This window comes from Pseudophryne corroboree, chromosome 6 (assembly GCF_028390025.1).
Source record: "Pseudophryne corroboree isolate aPseCor3 chromosome 6, aPseCor3.hap2, whole genome shotgun sequence".
Lineage (NCBI taxonomy): Eukaryota > Metazoa > Chordata > Amphibia > Anura > Myobatrachidae > Pseudophryne > Pseudophryne corroboree.
In genome coordinates, this window is record NC_086449.1 from 712,309,987 (window position 1) to 712,332,519 (window position 22,533).

Below are 22,533 nucleotides of genomic sequence, written 5' to 3' on the forward strand. Positions count from 1 at the left end.
TACATTCACACAATTAATTTAGGTTTCATATACACCTTATATACACAGTCTGAAGGTCATTTAATACAATATTTTTAATAACTGTGTGTATTAAACAAAGTTTGTGTACACTGAGCCATCAGAAAACAAAAGTTTCACTATCTCACTCTCGCTCAAAAAAGTCCGTATTTCGGAATATTCCGTATTTCGGATATTTGAATATGGGATACTCAACCTGTAGTAGTTATTATCTTACTATGGGGAGTACTTACCTTTCCTTCACTCTCCTTGGAGAGCAGCTCTAATGCCTCCAGGTGAGCCAGGCCTTGGTATTCATCAAATAACAGCCCGTAGTGCGCAAGTCGCTCAGTCTCTGGGTTACTCTCACCGCTCACCCGCTGCTCCTCCCTCTCCTTTGCTTCTCGCAGCACCTGCAGGGAAAGTTAAAAAAAAAAGGATTTAAGCTGAAGCGCCATCATAAGGACACCAAAAAGATTACTGAAAATATAATGAAGAGCTAAAACGCATATTAACGGCTATGTGTAAGGTATCTCGAATTTCTGCACGGATAGATACAACGATATATGGGATGGACAGATTGAAAAATATATTGTAAAGAATGAGAAATAAAACATTATTTTTCTTCAACCATATCTGGTGTATAGTAATGGCCGCAGGTAAAGAGGTTACAATCCATAAAGAAGCCTAGGTGCTGTGCTGTCCATCCTGGTGCTGGTCTTCCTTACAGCAGTCATCCCCACTCTCATGGTCCCCTGGAAACCAAGCCAGACTCCAAAGCGTAGGAGGCCAGCTGGCCACGGATACCCATTTTTTATTTTTTCTCTGACGTCCTAAGTGGATGCTGGGACTCCGTAAGGACCATGGGGAATAGCGGCTCCGCAGGAGACTGGGCACAACTAAAGAAAGCTTTAGGACTACCTGGTGTGCACTGGCTCCTCCCACTATGTCCCTCCTCCAGACCTCAGTTAGAATCTTGTGCCCGGCTGAGCTGGATGCACACTAGGGGCTCTCCTGAGCTCCTAGAAAGAAAGTATAATTTAGTTTTTTTATTTTACAGTGAGATCTGCTGGCAACAGACTCACTGCAGCGAGGGACTAAGGGGAGAAGAAGCGAACCTACCTAACAGGTGGTAGTTTGGGCTTCTTAGGCTACTGGACACCATTAGCTCCAGAGGGATCGACCGCAGGACCCGACCTTGGTGTTCGTTCCCGGAGCCGCGCCGCCGGCCCCCTTACAGAGCCAGAAGCAAGAAGTGTTCCGGAAAATCGGCGGCAGAAGACTTCTGTCTTCAACAAGGTAGCGCACAGCACTGCAGCTGTGCGCCATTGCTCCTCATGCACACCTCACACTCCGGTCACTGATGGGTGCAGGGCGCTGGGGGAGGGGGGCGCCCTGAGGGCAATATAAGACACCTTGGCTGGCAAATCATCACAATATATAGTCTCAGGGCTATATATGTGATAAATTACCCCTGCCAGAATCCATAAAAAAGCGGGAGAAAAGTCAGCCGAAAAAGGGGCGGGGCTATCTCCCTCAGCACACTGGCGCCATTTTTTCTTCACAGTGCAGCTGGAAGACAGCTCCCCAGGCTCTCCCCTGTAGTTTTCAGGCTCAAAGGGTTAAAAAGAGAGGGGGGGCACTAAATTTAGGCGCAATATATGTATACAAGCAGCTATTGGGGGAAAAAATCACTCAGTTATAGTGTTAATCCCTACATTATATAGCGCTCTGGTGTGTGCTGGCATACTCTCTCTCTGTCTCCCCAAAGGACTTTGTGGGGTCCTGTCCTCAGTCAAAGCATTCCCTGTGTGTGTGCGGTGTGTCGGTACGGCTGTGTCGACATGTTGGATGAGGAAGGTTACGTGAAGGCGGAGCAGAGGCCGATAAATGGGATGTCGCCCCCTGTGGGGCCGACACCAGAGTGGATGGATAGGTGGAAGGTATTAACCGACAATGTCAACTCCTTACATAAAAGGCTGGATGACGTAACAGCTGTGGGACAGCCGGCTTCTCAGCCCGCGCCTGCCAAGGCGTCTCAAAGGCCATCAGGGGCTCAAAAAACGCCTGTTACCTCAGATGGCAGACACAGATGTCGACACAGAGTCTGACTCCAGTGTCGACGAGGTTGAGACATATACACAATCCACTAGGAACATCCGTTACATGATCTCGGCAATGAAAAATGTGTTACACATTTCTGACATGAACCCAAGTACCACATAAAAGGGGTTTTATTTTTGGGGAGAAAAAGCAGCCAGTGTTTTGTTCCTCCATCAGATGAGTGAATGAAATGTGTAAAGAAGCGTGGGTTCCCCCGATAAGAAACTGGTAATTTCTAACAAGTTACTGATGGCGTACCCTTTCCCGCCAGAGGATAGGTCACGTTGGGAGTTATCCCCTAGGGTGGATAAGGCGCTCACACGTTTGTCAAAAAAGGTGGCACTGCCGTCTTAGGATACGGCCACCTTGAAGGAGCCTGCTGATAAAAAGCAGGAGGCTATCCTGAAGTCTCTATATACACACACTCAGGTTCTATACTGAGACCTGCAATTGCCTCAGCATAAATAGTGCTGCTGCAGCGTGGTCTGATACCCTGTCAGATAATATTAATACCCTAGACAGGGATAATATTTGGCTAACATAGAGCATATTAAAGACGTCGTCTTATATATGAAGGATGCACAGAGGGATATTTGCCGGCTGGCATCCAGAATTAATGCAATGTCCATTCTGCCAGGAGGGTATTAGAAACCCAGCAGTAGACAGGTGATGCGGACTTTAAAAGGCACATGGAGATTCTGCCTTATAAGGGTGAGGAATTGTTTGGGGATGGTCTCTGGGACCTCGTATCCACAGCAACAGCTGGGAAGAAATTTTTTTACCTCAGGTTTCCTCACAGCCTAAGAAAGCACCGTATTTTCAGGTACAGTCCTTTCGGCTTCAGAAAAGCAAGCGGGTCAAAGGCGCTTCCTTTCTGCACAGAGACAAGGGAAGAAGGAAAAAGCTGCACCAGACAGCCAGTTCCCAGGATCAAAAATCTTCCCCCGCTTCCTCTGAGTCCACCACATGATGCTGGGGCTCCACAGGTGGAGACAGGTGCGGTGGGGGCGCGTCTCGGGAACTTCAGGGACCGGTGGGCTTGCCCACAGGTGGATCCCTAGGTTCTGCAAGTAGTATCACAGGGATACAGGTTGGAGTTTGAGGCGACTCCCCCTCGCCGTTACCTCACATCAGCCATGCCTGCTGCCCTCGGAGAAAGGTAGTACTGGCGGCAATTCACAAGCTGTACTTCCAGCAGGTGAAATCAAGGTACCCCTCCTTCAACAAGGCCGGGGTTACTATTCCAAAATGTTGTGGTACCGAAACCAGACGGTTCGGTGAGACCCATTCTAAAATTGAAATCCTTGAACACTTATATACGAAGGTTCAAGTTCAAAATGGAATCGCTCAGGGCGATTATTGCAAGCCTGGAGAATTTCATGGTATCACTGGACATCAAGGATGCTTACCTGCATGTCCCTATTTACCCTCTTCACCAGGAGTACCTCAAAATTGTGGTACAGGATTGTCATTACCAATTCCAGACGTTGCCGTTGGTCTGTCCCCGGTACCGAGGTATTTACCAAGGTAATGGCCAAAATAATTATCCCGTACTTGGACGATCTCCTTATAAAGGCGAGGTCCAGGGAGCAGTTGTTCGTCGGAGTAGCACTATCTCGGGAAGTGCTACAACAGCACGGCTGGATTCTAAATATTCCAAAGTCGCAGCTGGTTCCTACGACGCGTCTACTGTTCCTGGGTATGGTTCTGGACACAGAACAGGATAAAAAGGGTTTCTCCCGGAAGAGAAGTCCATGGAGTTGTCGTCTCTAGACAGAGACCTCCTAATACAAATACAGGTGTCGGTGCATCAATGCACGCGAGCCCTGGGAAAGATGGTAGCTTCTTACGAAGAAATTCCATTCGCCAGGTCCCATGCAAGGATCTTCCAGTGGGATCTGTTGGACAAGTGGTCCGGGTCGCATCGGCGGATAACCCTGTCTCCAAGGGCCAGGGTGTCGCTGTTGTGGTGGCTGCAGAGTGCTCATCTTCTAGGGGGCCGCAGATTCGGCATACAGGACTGGGTCCTGGTGACCACGATTGCCAGCCTTCGAGGCTGGGGGGCAGTCACACAGGGAAGAAACTTCCAAGGACTATGGAAAAGTCAGGAGACTTCCCTACACATACATATTCTGGAACTAAGGGCCATTTACATGCCCTAAGTCAGGCTAGACCCCTGCTTCAACACCGGCCGGTGCTGATCCAGTCAGACAACATCACGGCGGTAGCTCATGTAAACCGACAGGGCGGCACAAGAAGCAGGATGGCGATGGCAGAAGCCACAAGGATTCTCCGATGGGCGGAAAATCATGTGTTAGCACTGTCAGCAGTGTTCATTCCCGGAGTGGACAACTGAGAAGCAGACTTTCTCAGCAGACACGGCCTCCACCCGGGAGAGTGGGGACTTCATTCAGAAGTCTTCCAAATGATTGTACACCGTTGGGAAAGGCCACAGGTGGACATGATGGCGTCCCGCCTCAACAAAAAGCTACAAAGATATTGCGCAGGTCAAGGGACCCTCAGGCGATAGCTGTGGACGAACTGGTAACACCGTGGGTGTACCAGTCGGTGTATGTGTTCCCTTCTCTGCCTCTCTTACCCAGGGTAATGAGAATAATAAGAAGGAGAGGAGTAAGAACTATACTCATTGTTCCGGATTGGCCAAGAAGAGCTTGGTACCCAGAACTCCAAGAAATGATCTCAGAGGACCCATGGCCTCTGCCGCTCAGACAGGACCTGCTGCAGCAGGGGGCCTGTCTGTTCCAAGACGTACCGCGGCTGCGTTTGACGGAATAGCGGTTGAACGCCGGATCCTGAAGGAAAACGGCATTCCGGAGGAAGTTATCCCTACGCTAATTAAAGCTAGGAAAGAAGTGAACGCAAACCATTATCACCGCATATGGCGGAAATATGTTGTGTGCTGTGAGGCCAGGAAGGCCCCAAAGGAGGAATTTCAGCTAGGTCGATTTCTGCACTTCCTACAGTCAGAGGTGACTATGGGCCTAAAATTGGGTTCCATTAAGGTCCAGATTTCGTCTCTATCGATTTTCTTCCAAAATAGAACTGGCTTCACTGCCTGAAGTTCAGACTTTTGTTAAGGGAGTGCTGCATAGTCAGCCCCCGTTTGTGCATCCAGTGGCACCGTGGGATCTCAACGTGGTGTTGGATTTCCTGAAGTCGCATTGGGTTGAGCCACTTAAATCCGTGGAGCTACAATACCTCACGTGGAAAGTGGTCATGCTGTGGGCCTTGGCGTCGGCCAGGCGTGTATCAGAATTGGCGGCTTTGTCATACAAAAGCCCTTATCTGTATTTTATATGGATAAGGCGGAATTGAGGACTCGTTCCCAATTTCTTCCTAAGGTGGTATCAGTTTTTCATGTGAACCAACCTATTGTGGTGCCTGCGGCTACTTGGGACTTGGAGGATTCCAAGTTACTGGACGTAGTCAGGGCCCTGAAAAGTATATGTTTCCAGGACGGCTGGAGTCAGGAAAACTGACTCGCTATTTATCCTGTATGCACCCAACAAGCTGGGTGCTCCTGCTTCTAAGCAGACTATTGCTCGCTAGATCTGTAGCACGATTCAACTTGCACATTCTGCAGCTGGACTGCCGCACCCTATGGTATATGCAATTGCGGTCGAATTCCCGAAATTGTCGAATTTTGGGATTTTTTCGCCAAAAAAAAAAAAATAGTCAATGCAATTCAGTGCTTTCCGTCAAAAAAACGGACTTTCAAAATTCGACTTTTTGAAATTCGACTTTTGTCAAATTCGACTTTTCTGCAATGATACAAGTGCTGCAATTCGACCAAAGTGTATTCAATTCAAGTTTGGAAATTCGACAACAGTGCTTTTAGACAGTAAATTCGTCATTTTCAATCCGCCACACTTTGGAGGGTGAAACCAATAAAAAAAATTTAAAACATGTTTTTTTTGGTGGGTTTTTTTTGGGGAATAGCATATCTATTTATATTAGAAGGGATTAGGTACTTGGTTTGTCTTTTTTGGTTGCACAAGTATTATTTATATATTTTTAAAAAGATTTTTTTTTCTTTTTTTTATAGCTGGAACGGTAAAATCAAGGAAAAAAATTGCGTGGGGTCCCCCCTCCAAAGCATAACCAGCCTCGGGCTCTTCGAGCTGGTCCTGGTTCTAAAAATGCGGGGAAAAATTTGACAGGGGATCCCCCGTATTTTTAAAACCAGCACCGGGCTCTGCGCCTGGTGCTGGTGCAAAAAATACGGGGGACAAAAAGAGTAGGGGTCCCCCGTATTTTTTACACCAGCATCGGGCTCCACTAGCTGGAGAGATAATGCCACAGCCGGGGGTCACTTTTATACAGTGCCCTGCGGCCGTGGCATTAAATATCCAACTAGTCACCCCTGGCCGGGGTACCCTGGGGGAGTGGGGACCCCTTCAATCAAGGGGTCCCCCCCCCCCAGCCACCCAAGGGCCAGGGGTGAAGCCCGAGGCTGTCCCCCCCCATCCAAGGGCTGCGGATGGGAGGCTGATAGCCTTGAGAAAAATGTCAGAATATTGTTTTTTCCAGTAGTACTACAAGTCCCAGCAAGCCTCCCCCGCAAGCTGGTACTTGGAGAACCACAAGTACCAGCATGCGGGAGAAAAACGGGCCCGCTGGTACCTGTAGTACTACTGGAAAAAAAATACCCAAATAAAAACAGGACACACACACCGTGACAAGTACAACTTTATTACATACTGCCGACACACACATACTTACCTATGTTGACACGCCGACTGCTACAGTCTCCGACGATCCGAGGGTGCCTGTGAAAAAATTATACTCACCTTCCAGCGTCCAGAGATACATCCACGTCCAGAGTATAATCCAGGTACTTGGCAAAAAAAAAAAATACGGGGGATCCCCTGTCAATTTCCCCCCCGCATTTTTAGAACCAGGACCAGCTCGAAGAGCCCGGGGCTGGTTATGCTTTGGAGGGGGGACCCCACGCCATTTTTTCCCGGGTTTTTCCCGTTTTTTTAATTCGCGTCAAAATCCGGCAAATCGGCCGTTTTTCGCCCGCGGGAATGTCGAATCCGTTTTTCATTGAATATGGTGAATTCCGGCAGCCACCTGCCGGAATTCACCTGTCGAATTGTGTCGAATTAAAAAAACGGCGATAATTTGCCGCGATTCGCCCGCAATTGCATATACCCCTACATCTGTAAAAGCCCATTCCACGAGGAAAGTGGGCTCTTCTTGGGCGGCTGCCCGAGGGGTCTCGGCTTTACAACTTTGCCGAGCTGTTACTGTTAATCCCCATGGTCCTTACGGAGTCCCAGCATCCACTTAGGACGTCAGAGAAAATAAGAATTTACTCACCGGTAATGCTATTTCTCGTAGTCCGTAGTGGATGCTGGGCGCCCATCCCAAGTGCGGATTGTCTGCAATACTTGTTTATAGTTATTGCCTCACTAAAGGGTTATTGTTGAGCCATCTGTTGAGAGGCTCAGTTATATTTCATACTGTTAACTGGGTAAAGTATCACGAGTTATACGGTGTGATTGGTGTGGCTGGTATGAGTCTTACCCGGGATTCAAAATCCTTCCTTATTGTGTCAGCTCTTCCGGGCACAGTATCCTAACTGAGGTCTGGAGGAGGGTCATAGTGGGAGGAGCCAGTGCACACCAGGTAGTCCTAAAGCTTTCTTTAGTTGTGCCCAGTCTCCTGCGGAGCCGCTATTCCCCATGGTCCTTACGGAGTCCCAGCATCCACTACGGACTACGAGAAAATAAGAATTTACTTACCGATAATTCTATTTCTCATAGTCCGTAGTGGATGCTGGGGACTCCGAAAGGACCATGGGGAATAGCGGCTCCGCAGGAGACTGGGCACAAAGTAAAAGCTTTAGGACTAGCTGGTGTGCACTGGCTCCTCCCCCTATGACCCTCCTCCAAGCCTCAGTTAGGATACTGTGCCCGGACGAGCGTACACAATAAGGAAGGATTTTGAATCCCGGGTAAGACTCATACCAGCCACACCAATCACACCGTACAACTTGTGATCTGAACCCAGTTAACAGCATGATAACAGAAGGAGCCTCTGAAAAGATGGCTCACAACAACAATAACCCGATTTTTGTAACAATAACTATGTACAAGTAATGCAGACAATCCGCACTTGGGATGGGCGCCCAGCATCCACTACGGACTATGAGAAATAGAATTATCGGTAAGTAAATTCTTATTTTCTCTAACGTCCTAGTGGATGCTGGGGACTCCGAAAGGACCATGGGGATTATACCAAAGCTCCCAAACGGGCGGGAGAGTGCGGATGACTCTGCAGCACCGAATGAGAGAACTCCAGGTCCTCCTCAGCCAGGGTATCAAATTTGTAGAATTTAGCAAACGTGTTTGCCCCTGACCAAGTAGCAGCTCGGCAAAGTTGTAAAGCCGAGACCCCTCGGGCAGCCGCCCAAGATGAGCCCACTTTCCGTGTGGAATGGGCTTTTATAGATTTTGGCTGTGGCAGGCCTGCCACAGAATGTGCAAGCTGAATTGTACTACAAATCCAACGAGCAATCGTCTGCTTAGAAGCAGGAGCACCCAGCTTGTTGGGTGCATACAGGATAAACAGCGAGTCAGATTTTCTGACTCCAGCCGTCCTGGAAACATATTTTCAGGGCCCTGACTACGTCCAGCAACTTGGAATCCTCCAAGTCCCTAGTAGCCGCAGGCACCACAATAGGTTGGTTTAAGTGAAATGCTGAAACCACCTTAGGGAGAAATTGAGGACGAGTCCTCAATTCTGCCCTGTCCGTATGAAAAATTAGGTAAGGGCTTTTATAGGATAAAGCCGCCAATTCTGATACACGCCTGGCTGAAGCCAGGGCTAACAGCATTACCACTTTCCATGTGAGATATTTCAAGTCCACAGTGGTGAGTGGTTCAAACCAATGTGATTTTAGGAATCCCAACACTACATTGAGATCCCAAGGTGCCACTGGAGGCACAAAAGGAGGCTGTATATGCAGTACTCCCTTGACAAACGTCTGAACTTCAGGAACAGAAGCTAGTTCTTTTTGGAAGAATATCGACAGGGCCGAAATTTGAACCTTAATGGACCCTAATTTGAGGCCCATAGACAGTCCTGTTTGCAGGAAATGCAGGAATCGACCCAGTTGAAATTCCTCCGTAGGGGCCTTCCTGGCCTCGCACCACGCAACATATTTACGCCAAATACGGTGATAATGTTGTACGGTTACATCCTTCCTGGCTTTGATCAGGGTAGGGATGACTTCATCCGGAATGCCTTTTTCCTTCAGGATCCGGCGTTCAACCGCCATGCCGTCAAACGCAGCCGCGGTAAGTCTTGGAACAGACATGGTCCCTGCTGGAGCAGGTCCTGTCTTAGAGGTAGAGGCCACGGGTCTTCCGTGAGCATCTCTTGAATTTCCGGGTACCAAGTCCTTCTTGGCCAATCCGGAGCCACGAGTATAGTCTTTACTCCTCTCCTTCTTATGATTCTCAGAACTTTTGGTATGAGAGGAAGAGGAGGGAACACATACACTGACCGGTACACCCACGGTGTTACCAGAGCGTCCACAGCTATTGCCTGAGGGTCCCTTGACCTGGAGCAATATCTGTCCAGTTTTTTGTTGAGGCGAGACACCATCATGTCCACCTTTGGTTTTTCCCAACGGTTTACAATCATGTGGAAGACTTCTGTGACTTAGGGCATTGTAAATGGCCCTTAGTTCCAGGATATTTATGTGAAGTGACGTTTCCATGCTTGACCACAAGCCCTGGAAATTTTTTCCCTGTGTGACTGCTCCCCAGCCTCTCAGGCTGGCATCCGTGGTCACCAGGACCCAATCCTGAATGCCGAATCTGCGGCCCTCTAGGAGATGAGCACTCTGTAACCACAACAGGAGAGACACGCTGATGCATTTGAAGATGCGATCCGGACCATTTGTCTAGCAGATCCAACTGAAAAGTTCTTGCGTGGAATCTGCCGAATGGAATCGCTTCGTAAGAAGCCACCATCTTTCCCAGGACCCTTGTGCACTGATGCACTGACACCTGGCCTGGTCTTAGGAGTTTCCTGACTAGGTCGGATAACTCCCTGGCTTTCTCTTCCGGGAGAAACACCTTTTTCTGTACTGTGTCCAGAATCATCCCTAGGAACAGCAGACGTGTCGTCGGAATCAGCTGCGATTTTGGAATATTTAGAATCCATCCGTGCTGTCTTAGTACTATTTGAGATAGTGCTACTCCGACCTCTAACTGTTCTCTGGACCGTGCCCTTATCAGGAGATCGTCCAAGTAAGGGATAATTAAGACGCCTTTTCTTCGAAGAAGAATCATCATTTCGCCCATTACCTTGGTAAAGACCCGGGGTGCCGTGGACAATCCAAACGGCAGCGTCTGAAACTGATAGTGACAGTTCTGTACCACAAACCTGAGGTACCCTTGGTGAGAAGGGCAAATTGGGACATGGAGGTAAGCATCCTTGATGTCCAGAGACACCATGTAGTCCCCTTCTTCCAGGTTCGCTATCACTGCTCTGAGTGACTCCATCTTGAACTTGAACCTTTTTATGTAAGTGTTCAAGGCTTTCAGATTTAAAATGGGTCTCACCGAGCCGTCCGGCTTCGGTACCACAAACAGCGTGGAGTAATACCCCTTTCCCTGTTGTAGGAGGGGTACCTTGATTATCACTTGCTGGGAATACAGCTTGTGAATGGCTTCCAATACCGCCTCCCTGTCGGGGGTAGACGTTGGTAAAGCAGACTTCAGGAACCGGCGAGGGGGAGACGTCTCGAATTCCAATTTGTACCCCTGAGATACTACCTGCAGGATCCAGGGGTCCACTTGCGAGTGAGCCCACTGCGCGCTGAAATTCTTGAGACGGGCCCCCACCGTGCCTGAGTCCGCTTGTAAGGCCCCAGCGTCATGCTGAGGACTTGGCAGAAGCGGGGGAGGGCTTCTGGTCGTGGGAAGAAGCTGTCTGTTGCAGTCTTTTTCCCCTTCCTCTGCCCCGGGGCAGATATGAGTGGCCTTTTGCCCGCTTGCCCTTATGGGGACGAAAGGACCGAGCCTGAAAAGGCGGTATCTTTTTCTGCTGCGAGGTGACTTGGGGTAAAAAGGTGGATTTCCCAGCCGTTGCCGTGGCCACCAGGTCCGATAGACCGCCCCCAAATAACTCCTCCCCTTTATACGGCAATACTTCCATATGCCGTTTGGAATCCGCATCCCCTGACCACTGTCGCGTCCATAATCCTCTTCTGGCAGAAATGGACATCGCACTTACTCTTGATGCCAGAGTGCAAATGTCTCTCTGTGCATCTCGCATATATAGGAATGCATCCTTTAAATGCTAGTCAATAATATATTGTCCCTGTCCAGGGTATCAATATTTTCAGTCAGGGAATCCGACCAAGCCACCCCAGCACTGCACATCCAGGCTGAGGCGATTGCTGGTCGCAGTATAACACCAGTATGTGTGTATATACTTTTAAGGATATTTTCCAGCCTCCTATCTGCTGGCTCCTTAAGGGCGGCCGTTTCTGGAGACGGTAACGCCACTTGTTTTGATAAGCGTGTGAGCGCCTTATCCACCCTAGGGGGTGTTTCCCAACGAGCCCTAACCTCTGGTGGGAAGGGATATAGTGCCAATAATTTTTTAGGAATTAGCAGTTTTTTGTCGGGGGTAACCCACGCTTCATCACACACTTCATTCAATTCATCTGATTCAGGAAAAACTACGGGTAGTTTTTTCACACCCCACATAATACCCCTTTTTGTGGTACTTGCAGTATCAGAGATGTGCAAAACCTCCTTCATTGCCGTGATCATGTAACGTGTGGCCCTACTGGAAAATACGTTTGTTTCTTCACCGTCGACACTGGAGTCAGTGTCTGTGTCTGGGTCCGTGTCGACCCACTGAGGTAACGGGCGTTTAATAGCCCCTGACGGTGTTTGAGACGCCTGGACAGGCACTAACTGAGCTGCCGGCTGTCTCATGTCGTCAACAGTTTTCTGTAACGTGCCGACAGGGTCACGTAATTCCTTAATTACGGCCATCCATTCAGGTGTCGACTCCCTAGGGGGTGACATCACCATTATAGGCAATTGCTCCGCCTCCACATCATTTTCCTCCTCATACATGTCGACACACACGTACCGACACCCAGCACACACACAGGGAATGCTCTGATAGAGGACAGGACCCACTTAGCCCCTTGGGGAGACAGAGGGAGAGTTTGCCAGCACACACCAGAGCGCTATATATGTATAGGGACAACCTTAATGGCGCTGTGTGCTGAGGAGATAGGCCCCGCCCCCTTCACGGCGGGCTCTTCTCCCGCTTTTTTCTGGAAAACTGGCAGGGGTTAAATACATCCATATAGCCCAGGAGCTATATGTGATGTATTTTTTGCCAAATAAGGTAAATTCATTGCTTCCCAGGGCGCCCCCCCCCAGCGTCCTGCACCCTCAGTGACCGAAGTGTGAAGTGTGCTGAGAGCAATGGCGCACAGCTGCAGTGCTGTGCGCTACCTTATGAAGACAGGAAAGTCTTCTGCCGCCGATTTATGGACCTCTTCTTGCTTCAGCATCTGTAAGGGGGCCGGCGGCGCGGCTCCGGGACCCATCCATGGCTGGGCCTGTGATCGTCCCTCTGGAGCTAATGTCCAGTAGCCTAAGAAGCCCAATCCACTCTGCACGCAGGTGAGTTCGCTTCTTCTCCCCTTAGTCCCTCGATGCAGTGAGCCTGTTGCCAGCAGGTCTCACTGAAAATAAAAAACCTATTTAAACTTTTACTCTAAGCAGCTCAGGAGAGCCACCTAGATTGCACCCTTCTCGTTCGGGCACAAAATCTTAACTGAGGCTTGGAGGAGGGTCATAGGGGGAGGAGCCAGTGCACACCAGCTAGTCCTAAAGCTTTTACTTTGTGCCCAGTCTCCTGCGGAGCCGCTATTCCCCATGGTCCTTTCGGAGTCCCCAGCATCCACTAGGACGTTAGAGAAATAGATTTACCGGTGAGTAAAATCTTATTATTTTTTTACATACAGTTCAACATTTGTGGTCTGAGCAGACCAAAGACCTTACTCAGTCCACAAGTGCTGCAGATCCATTTATTTAGGCCAGGAGGCGAACATACAATGGGTGTGCAATGAGTTTCCGGATGTGCAGTGTATAGGTAGAGTAGACACAATCTGACTGTCTAGCTGTGAACTGTAATCTCTGACTAAAGTTCTTGTGAAATGTCAAGGCACAGACCCGTATATAAGCAGTACTGCACACCGAAGAAGTCCGTATGTTCTCCTCCTCCACAATCTCGTTATGGGACAGAGGCCACTGGAGAGACACGCTTTTCTAAAACCACAAGTGGGGTCTGGGACCGCAAAAGAATTTAGAAGACATACATGCTTTGGGATGGTCCAGCTACTTCACCAAGTGGTTTGAGCGCATGAAACTTTTTGTGCATCCAGAAACTTATTGCACACACCTCGTACTGCAGTGGGATGTGGTATAGAAGAGCTACAGGAAATAGATAGACCATCATTAGGTCGACCCTATATAGTTGACATGCATTAGGTCGACATGGTCAAAAGGTCGACATGCAAGAGACAAGGTGCATACACACTTAACGATATAGTAAACTATGGGCCTAATACAGCTGTCTGTTTTAGGGGCGCGGTCCGGGCAATGCAGGCGTGCCCGGGTCGTGCGGGAGGGCGGGCCGTAGCGGCTGCATGACGTCACACTCAGCCGCTGCGACCCAGACAGCGACGAGTAGCTCCCTGCCAGCGCGCAGAGGTTGCGCTGGTAGGGAGCTACTCGTCAAGTACAAAAACATAGCTGCTCTGCGATGCTTTTGTACTTGTGCGGCGGGGCAGAGCCAGACATGCGGGGCGGACTAGCCCTGTGCTGGGCGACCCCCCCGCATGTCTGAGTAACTGATTTTGCACAGCTACGATCAAGTCTGATTTAGGCCCTACATCACTTATTTTCCCCTCCTGAGCAATATAGTTTACTGTATCACCCAGTGTGTATGCAGTGGACTACGAGCGATGCGCAGCTCCGCAGGTCGTTAACGACCCTCTGTCTCGCCTGCGCATGCAGCTTCATATGAACTCATAGTCCAAAGCTGCATGCTTCGACCGGCCACGGCATGACGTTACTGTCTGTATGTCCGCCATTGCGCAGCCTGGCCCGGGAGGGGAAACACGTGGCGATGTCGTTCACCGAGCACATCGCCTAGTGTGTACCCACCTATAAACAGTAGAAAAAGGACAATAGGGTCAAAAGGTCGACATTGAAATACTCAACACAACATTTTCTATGTTTCATGATATGTGACCCCAATTATAGAAAACGTAGATGCTTGCAATGCTTCGGGCAAGGTGCCTCGCTGCGCTCAGCACAGCTTACTGTTCCCAATCGTAGTTCACGTGGATGGTAAATCAAGCAAAATATGTGGGGAAAAACAAAAAACTTGTGTCGACCTTGTGCGTGTCGACCATTATCATGTTGACCTTTTGAACTTGTCAATAATAAGAATTTACTTACCGATAATTCTATTTCTCGTAGTCCGTAGTGGATGCTGGGGACTCCGTAAGGACCATGGGGAATAGCGGCTCCGCAGGAGACTGGGCACAAATAGAAAGCTTTAGTACTACCTGGTGTGCACTGGCTCCTCCCCCTATGACCCTCCTCCAAGCCTCAGTTAGGATACTGTGCCCGGACGAGCGTACACAATAAGGAAGGATTTTGAATCCCGGGTAAGACTCATACCAGCCACACCAATCACACCGTATAACTTGTGATCTAAACCCAGTTAACAGCATGATAACAGAGGAGCCTCTAGAAAAGATGGCTCACTACAGCAATAACCCGATTTTTTGGTAACAATAACTATGTACCAGTATTGCAGACAATCCGCACTTGGGATGGGCGCCCAGCATCCACTACGGACTACGAGAAATAGAATTATCGGTAAGTAAATTCTTATTTTCTCTGACATCCTAGTGGATGCTGGGGACTCCGTAAGGACCATGGGGATTATACCAAAGCTCCCAAACAGGCGGGAGAGTGCGGATGACTCTGCAGCACCAATTGAGAGAACTCCAGGTCCTCCTCAGCCAGGGTATCAAATTTGTAGAATTTTACAAACGTATTTGCTCCTGACCAAGTAGCTGCTCGGCAAAGTTGTAAAGCCGAGACCCCTCGGGCAGCCGCCCAAGATGAGCCCACCTCCCTTGTGGAGTGGGCATTTACAGATTTTTGGCTGTGGCAGGCCTGCCACAGAATGTGCAAGCTGAATTGTACTACAAATCCAACGAGCAATAGTCTGCTTAGAAGCAGGAGCACCCAGCTTGTTGGGTGCATACAGGATAAACAGCGAATCAGATTTTCTGACTCCAGCCGTCCTGGAAACATAAATTTTCAGGGCCCTGACAACGTCTAGCAACTTGGAGTCCTCCAAGTCCCTAGTAGCCGCAGGCACCACCATAGGTTGGTTCAGGTGAAACGCTGAAACCACCTTAGGGAGAAACTGAGGACGAGTCCTCAATTCCGCCCTGTCCGAATGGAAAATCAGATAAGGGCTTTTACAGGATAAAGCCGCCAATTATTATTATTATTATTATCCTTTATTTATATGGCGCCACAAGGGTTCCGCAGCGCCCGATTACAGAGTACAAATGCACATAAAAAATAGGAAAACAGTGACTTACAGTTGAATACAATATAGGACAAGTACAGGGCAGCTAAGCATAACTACACCAGTAAACATAGAGATAAGTTCCAGGTGGTCAAAAAACTGTGGGATCTGGGCGGTTGAGGATTATTAAAGTAAGAAAAGTATAAGCACATGAGGGAAGAGGGCCCTACTCGTGAGAGCTTACATTCTGACCCGCGCCTGGCCAAGGCCAGGGCCAACAGCATGACCACCTTCCATGTGAGATATTTTAACTCCACAGATTTAAGTGGTTCAACCCAATGTGACTTTTGGAACCCAAAAACTACATTGAGATCCCAAGGTGCCACTGGAGGCACAAAAGGAGGCTGTATATACAGTACCCCTTTTACAAACGTCTGAACTTCAGGGACTGAAGCTAGTTCTTTTTGGAAGAAAATTGACAGGGCCGAAATTTGAACCTTAATGGACCCCAATTTCAGGCCCATAGACACTCCTGTTTGCAGGAAATGTAGGAATCGACCCAGTTGAAATTCCTCCGTCGGGCCTTACTGGCCTCGCACCACGCAACATATTTTCGCCAAATGCGGTGATAATGTTTTGCGGTTACATCCTTCCTGGCTTTGATCAGGATAAGGATGACTTCATCCGGAATGCCTTTTTCCTTCAGGATCCGGCGTTCAACCGCCATGCCGTCAAACGCAGCCGCGGTAAGTCTTGGAACAGACAGGGTCCTTGCTGGAGCAGGTCCCTTCTTAGAGGTAGAGGCCACGGATCCTCCGTGAGCATCTCTTGAAGTTCCGGTTACCAAGTCCTTCTTGGCCAATCCGGAGCCACGAATATAGTGCTTACTCCTCTCCATCTTATAATTCTCAGTACCTTGTGTATGAGAGGCAGAGGATGGAACACATACACTGACCGGTACACCCACGGTGTTACCAGAGCGTCTGCTGAGGAAGTCTGCTTCCCAGTTGTCCATTCCCGGAATGAACACTGCTGACAGTGCTATCACATGATTTTCCGCCCAGCGAAGAATCCTTGCAGCTTCTGCCATTGCCCTCCTGCTTCTTGTGCCACCCTGTCTGTTTACGTGGGTGACTGTCGTGATGTTGTCCGACTGGATCAACACCGGCTGACCTTGAAGCAGAGGTCTTGCTAAGCTTAGAGCATTGTAAATGGCCCTTAGCTTCAGGATATTTATGTGAAGTGATGTCTCCAGGCTTGACCATAAGCCCTGGAAATTCCTTCCCTGTGTGACTGCTCCCCAGCCTCGCAGGCTGGCATCCGTGGTCACCAGGACCCAGTCCTGAATGCCGAATCTGCGGCCCTCTAGAAGATGAGCACTCTGCAACCACCACAGGAGGGACACCCTTGTCCTTGGTGACAGGGTTATCCGCTGATGCATCTGAAGATGCGACCCGGACCATTTGTCCAGCAGGTCCCACTGGAAAGTTCTTGCGTGGAATCTGCCGAATGGAATCGCTTCGTAGGAAGCCACCATTTTTCCCAGAACCCTTGTGCATTGACGCACTGAGACTTGGCTCGGTTTTAGGAGGTTCCTGACTAGTTCGGATAACTCCCTGGCTTTCTCCTCCGGGAGAAACACCTTTTTCTGGACTGTGTCCAGGATCATCCCTAGGAACAGAAGACGAGTCGTCGGAACCAGCTGCGATTTTGGAATATTGAGAATCCAACCGTGCTGCCGCAACACTACCTGAGATAGTGCTACACCGACCTCCAACTGTTCTCTGGATCTTACCCTTATCAGGAGATCGTCCAAGTAAGGGATAACTAAAACTCCCTTCCTTCGAAGGAGTATCATCATTTCGGCCGTTACCTTGGTAAAGACCCGGGGTGCCGTGGACCATCCAAACGGCAGCGTCTGAAACTGATAGTGACAGTTCTGTACCACAAACCTGAGGTACCCTTGGTGAGAAGGGTAAATTGGGACATGAAGGTAAGCATCCTTGATGTCCCGAGACATCATGTAGTCCCCTTCTTCCAGGTTCGCAATCACTGCTCTGAGTGACTCCATCTTGAATTTGAACCTCCGTATGTAAGTGTTCAAAGATTTTAGATTTAGAATCGGTCTCACCGAGCCGTCCGGCTTCGGTACCACAACAGTGTGGAATAATACCCCGTTCCCTGTTGCAGGAGGGGTACCTTGATTATCACCTGCTGGGAATACAGCTTGTGAATGGCTTCCAAAACTGCCTCCCAGTCAGAGGGAGACGTCGGTAAAGCCGACTTTAGGAAAACGGCGAGGGGGAGACGTCTCGAATTCCAATTTGTACCCCTGAGATATCACCTGAAGGATCCAGGGGTCTACTTGCGAGTGAGCCCACTGCGCGCTGAAATTCATTGAGACGGGCCCCCACCGTGCCTGAGTCTGCTTGTAAAGCCCCAGCGTCATGCTGAGGGTTTGGCAGAGGCGGGAGAGGGCTTCTGTTCCTGGGAACTGGCTGATTTCTGCAGCCTTTTTCCTCTCCCTCTGTCACGGGCAGAAATGAGGAACCTTTTGCCCGCTTGCCCTTCTGGGAACGAAAGGACTGCGCCTGATAATACGGCGTCTTCCTATGTTGAGAGGCGACCTGGGGTACAAACGTGGATTTCCCAGCTGTTGCCGTGGCCACCAGGTCTGAAAGACCGACCCCAAATAACTCCTCCCCTTTATAAGGCAATACTTCCAAATGCCGTTTGGAATCCGCATCACCTGACCACTGTCGTGTCCATAACCCTCTTCTGGCAGAAATGGACAACGCACTTACACTTGATGCCAGTCAGCAAATATTCCGCTGTGCATCACGCATATATAGAAATGCATCTTTTAAATGCTCTATAGGCAATAATATACTGTCCCTATCTAGGGTATCAATATTTTCAGTCAGGGAATCCGACCACGCCAACCCAGCACTGCACATCCAGGCTGAGGCGATTGCTGGTCGCAGTATAACACCAGTATGTGTGTAAATACATTTTAGGATACCCTCCTGCTTTCTATCAGCAGGATCCTTAAGGGCGGCCATCTCAGGAGAGGGTAGAGCCCTTGTTCTTACAAGTGTGTGAGCGCTTTACCCACCCTAGGGGGTGTTTCCCAACGCACCCTAACCTCTGGCGGGAAAGGATATAATGCCAATAACATTTTAGAAATTATCAGTTGTTATCGGGGGAAACCCACGCATCATCACACCTCATTTAATTTCTCAGATTCAGGAAAACTACAGGCAGTTTTTCCTCACCGAACATAATACCCCTTTTTGGTGGTACTCGTATTATCAGAAATGTGTAAAACATCTTTCATTGCCTCAATCATGTAACGTGTGGCCCTACTGGAAGTCACATTTGTCTCTTCACCGTCGACACTGGAGTCAGTATCCGTGTCGGCGTCTGTATCTGCCATCTGAGGTAACGGGCGCTTTAGAGCCCCTGACGGCCTATGAGACGTCTGGACAGGCACAAGCTGAGTAGCCGGCTGTCTCATGTCAACCACTGTCTTTTATACAGAGCTGACACGGTCACGTAATTCCTTCCAACAGTTCATCCACTCAGGTGTCGACCCCCTAGGGGGTGACATCACTATTACAGGCAATTTGCTCCGTCTCCACATCATTTTCCTCCTCATACATGTCGACACAAACATACCGACACACAGCACACACACAGGGAATGCTCTGATAGAGGACAGGACCCCACTAGCCCTTTGGGGAGACAGAGGGAGAGTTTGCCAGCACACACCAGAGCGCTATATATATATATACATACAGGGATAACCTTATATAAGTGTTTTTCCCCTTATAGCTGCTGTATTTTTAATACTGCGCCTAATTAGTGCCCCCCCCTCTCTTTTTTAACCCTTTCTGTAGTGTAGTGACTGCAGGGGAGAGCCAGGGAGCTTCCCTCCAACGGAGCTGTGAGGGAAAATGGCGCCAGTGTGCTGAGGAGATAGGCTCCGCCCCCTTCTCGGCAGCCTTATCTCCCGTTTTTCTGTGTATTCTGGCAGGGGTTAAAATTCATCCATATAGCCCAGGAGCTATATGTGATGTATTTTTAGCCAGCCAAGGTGTTTTTATTGCTGCTCAGGGCGCCCCCCCCCTAGCGCCCTGCACCCTCAGTGACCGGAGTGTGAAGTGTGCTGAGAAGCAATGGCGCACAGCTGCAGTGCTGTGCGCTACCTTGTGGAAGACAGGATGTCTTCTGCCGCCGATTTGCCGGGCTCTTCTTGCTTCTGGCTCTGTAAGGGGGCCGGCGGCGCGGCTCCGGGACCGAGCTCCAAGACTGAGCCTGTGAGCTGTCCCTCTGGAGCTAATGGTGTCCAGTAGCCAAGAAGCCCAATCCACTCTGCACGCAGGTGAGTTCGCTTCTTCTCCCCTTAGTCCCTCGATGCAGTGAGCCTGTTGCCAGCAGGTCTCACTGAAAATAAAAAACCTAAACTAAAAACTTTCACTAAGAAGCTCAGGAGAGCCCCTAGTGTGCACCCTTCTCGTTCGGGCACAAAAATCTAACTGAGGCTTGGAGGAGGGTCATAGGGGGAGGAGCCAGTGCACACCAGGTAGTACTAAAGCTTTATATTTGTGCCCAGTCTCCTGCGGAGCCACTATTCCCCATGGTCCTTACGGAGTCCCCAGCATCCACTAGGACGTCAGAGAAATTATAATAATAATATTATATTTCTATAGCGCTCTTTCTCCAAACAGGACTCACGGCGATTTACAGACATCAAATACAAAGCACTTAATACAAAAGATTTAAGTAATACAGCAACAAACCACACAAAAGAAAAGAGAAGCTACAGTAGGGAGCGCAGTAGGTATACTGCCGGGTTTGTGTAGACATTTTGGGTTCTATATTTCCCCCATGAAAGGTACCAGGTGAGGCAGCTGTGTTGGGCGCACTGTTTAGGATTACACTGGGTAGAAATGCTAACGCCCAGAAGAGAGGACACAAAATGGGTGGTTGCAGCGTCCTAACGCTAGGAGTAGGGTCCCAGTAGTCACGTCCATGTATTTTTTCCCATCCATGAGTGTACCAGGTAAGGCAACTGTGTTGGGCGCACTACGTAGGTTACAGTGAGTGTGTGTGTGTGTGTGTGTGTGTGTGTGTGTGAAGGGTAGCCATAAAAGGACGCAGGCATATATAGGAAAGCTGGTACGTGTGTAGTAGCATAATATACCCTGTATGGGTAGACCCACGTACCGCCCATAAAGAGACCATCCGAGGCAGCCGCTATCTGCTGGGAGGGTGTGCAGAACCGTGGGGATACAGCATGCAGGTACAGCATACAGTGTGTGTGTTTGGGGGAGGGGGGGCATGGCAGTAGTAGCATAGGGCCAAAAATCACAACTCAACATAAACCAACATAAGTAAATGGAAAGCTGTTAGAAGTAATGTCTAAGATTATGTCAGATATGTGTGAGGGAAGGGGGTTGGGGTTGGTAAGGAGTTAAAGCATTCAAATGAAGCAAAGTAAAAGTAGAATAAAATGGCCTGCATTGGACCTGTGGGAAAGATGATGGTAGCTGGGAATTTCAGCCCTGTCATTAAGGCCAGAAGAACAGAACATTGTCCGGAGTAGTTCCAGAGGTGTCCCCCAACAATAGGCTAGATGAAGGCTCCCCCGCAGCAGCAGACTGGAAGGGAGATCAGCTCCGCACACACTGACCCCAGGAGGAAGCCAGGATCAGTTTCGGCAGTCCGGGTGCAACTGGAAGCCCACAGCAGTCAAAGATTGTCTACCATCCAGAGCCAGCTGTGCCCTCAGACGACAACTGTCTACCTTGTACCTGTCGACCTTTTGATCATTGACCTTATACATGTCGACCTACTGACTGTGTACATCCATAAACCACTGTATTGACTGGATTCACAAAGCTCAGAATGCCTGTGATGCATTCACCCAACATGCATCGTATAATTCTGTCAAGGTACCACTTGGTGGCAGAAAAATGTACTGCAGGATACTGTATTTCAATTACATTTTGGAAAACATGAGGAAAATGTGGCGTTTCCTTAAAGTTTTAATGTATTTTGACTAAAAGTTGCTCTGTGTTTAATGTTAGTTTAATATTTGTACAAATGATTTTAATCATATTCTAAACTTTTATAAAACATCTTTTATGATCTACAATGTCACATAAAACAGCAGATTTTCTAATATTGAACTTTCATCAGATTCTGTGTGTTAACAAGGGTCTTGAGTGATAAAAGGGTGTGCAATTGAATAGCCATGGCTTTAAAACCTGACACTACCTCCCTTTTTCACCTGTGTTAATTTCCTACAGGTAACTGAATTCCTCCCCATAGAATGCTACTTAATCTGGTGCCATTATTTTGATTACAGAGTGCAAGTACCCTTTTATATGTTTGCTAATATGTCTGTCACCTCCCATCTCGTTAAATGGAGCCATCTGTGTAAAGGTGACGACTTCGCCACATGGAAGGTGCTACCTTGGCTGCAAAACAAGAGAGCTCAACATGATATACTGTACACATGAAACACAATGATGCATATCCACTATAATGTGCAAGTAGTACTAATGTGCATCAGGTTACATTTTCTCATTAAGGAACATGTAATTACTATAGCGGTGACTTACATGTGACAGCGTAGAATTCCTGTTCATGAGTCCTTTGGTCTTTTTGAAACCTGGATCACCCTCTGCAATCACGTCCATGGTCTTTTTACCAATAAACTCCAAGGCATCCAGGCCCCCAGAAAGTACAGTCTTCCCCTAAGGAGAAATAATAGAGGTCACATTTGTGGGGCTG

The 22,533-nt window shown here is 48.8% G+C and overlaps 1 protein-coding gene across 2 annotated transcripts in view; it reads right to left on the minus strand.

Moving 5' to 3' along the window:
* The window catches only part of FAM114A2 (family with sequence similarity 114 member A2), a 165,530-nt gene that overhangs the window by 86,628 nt on the left and 56,369 nt on the right, over positions 1–22,533 (minus strand). For both annotated transcript variants that reach the window (XM_063928353.1, XM_063928354.1), the window contains exons 7-8: positions 22,362–22,496; positions 252–410 (exon numbers count right to left, since the gene is read on the minus strand). In XM_063928353.1, the coding sequence (XP_063784423.1) occupies positions 252–410; positions 22,362–22,496 (294 nt within the window). The remainder of the gene's footprint in view (positions 1–251; positions 411–22,361; positions 22,497–22,533) is intronic.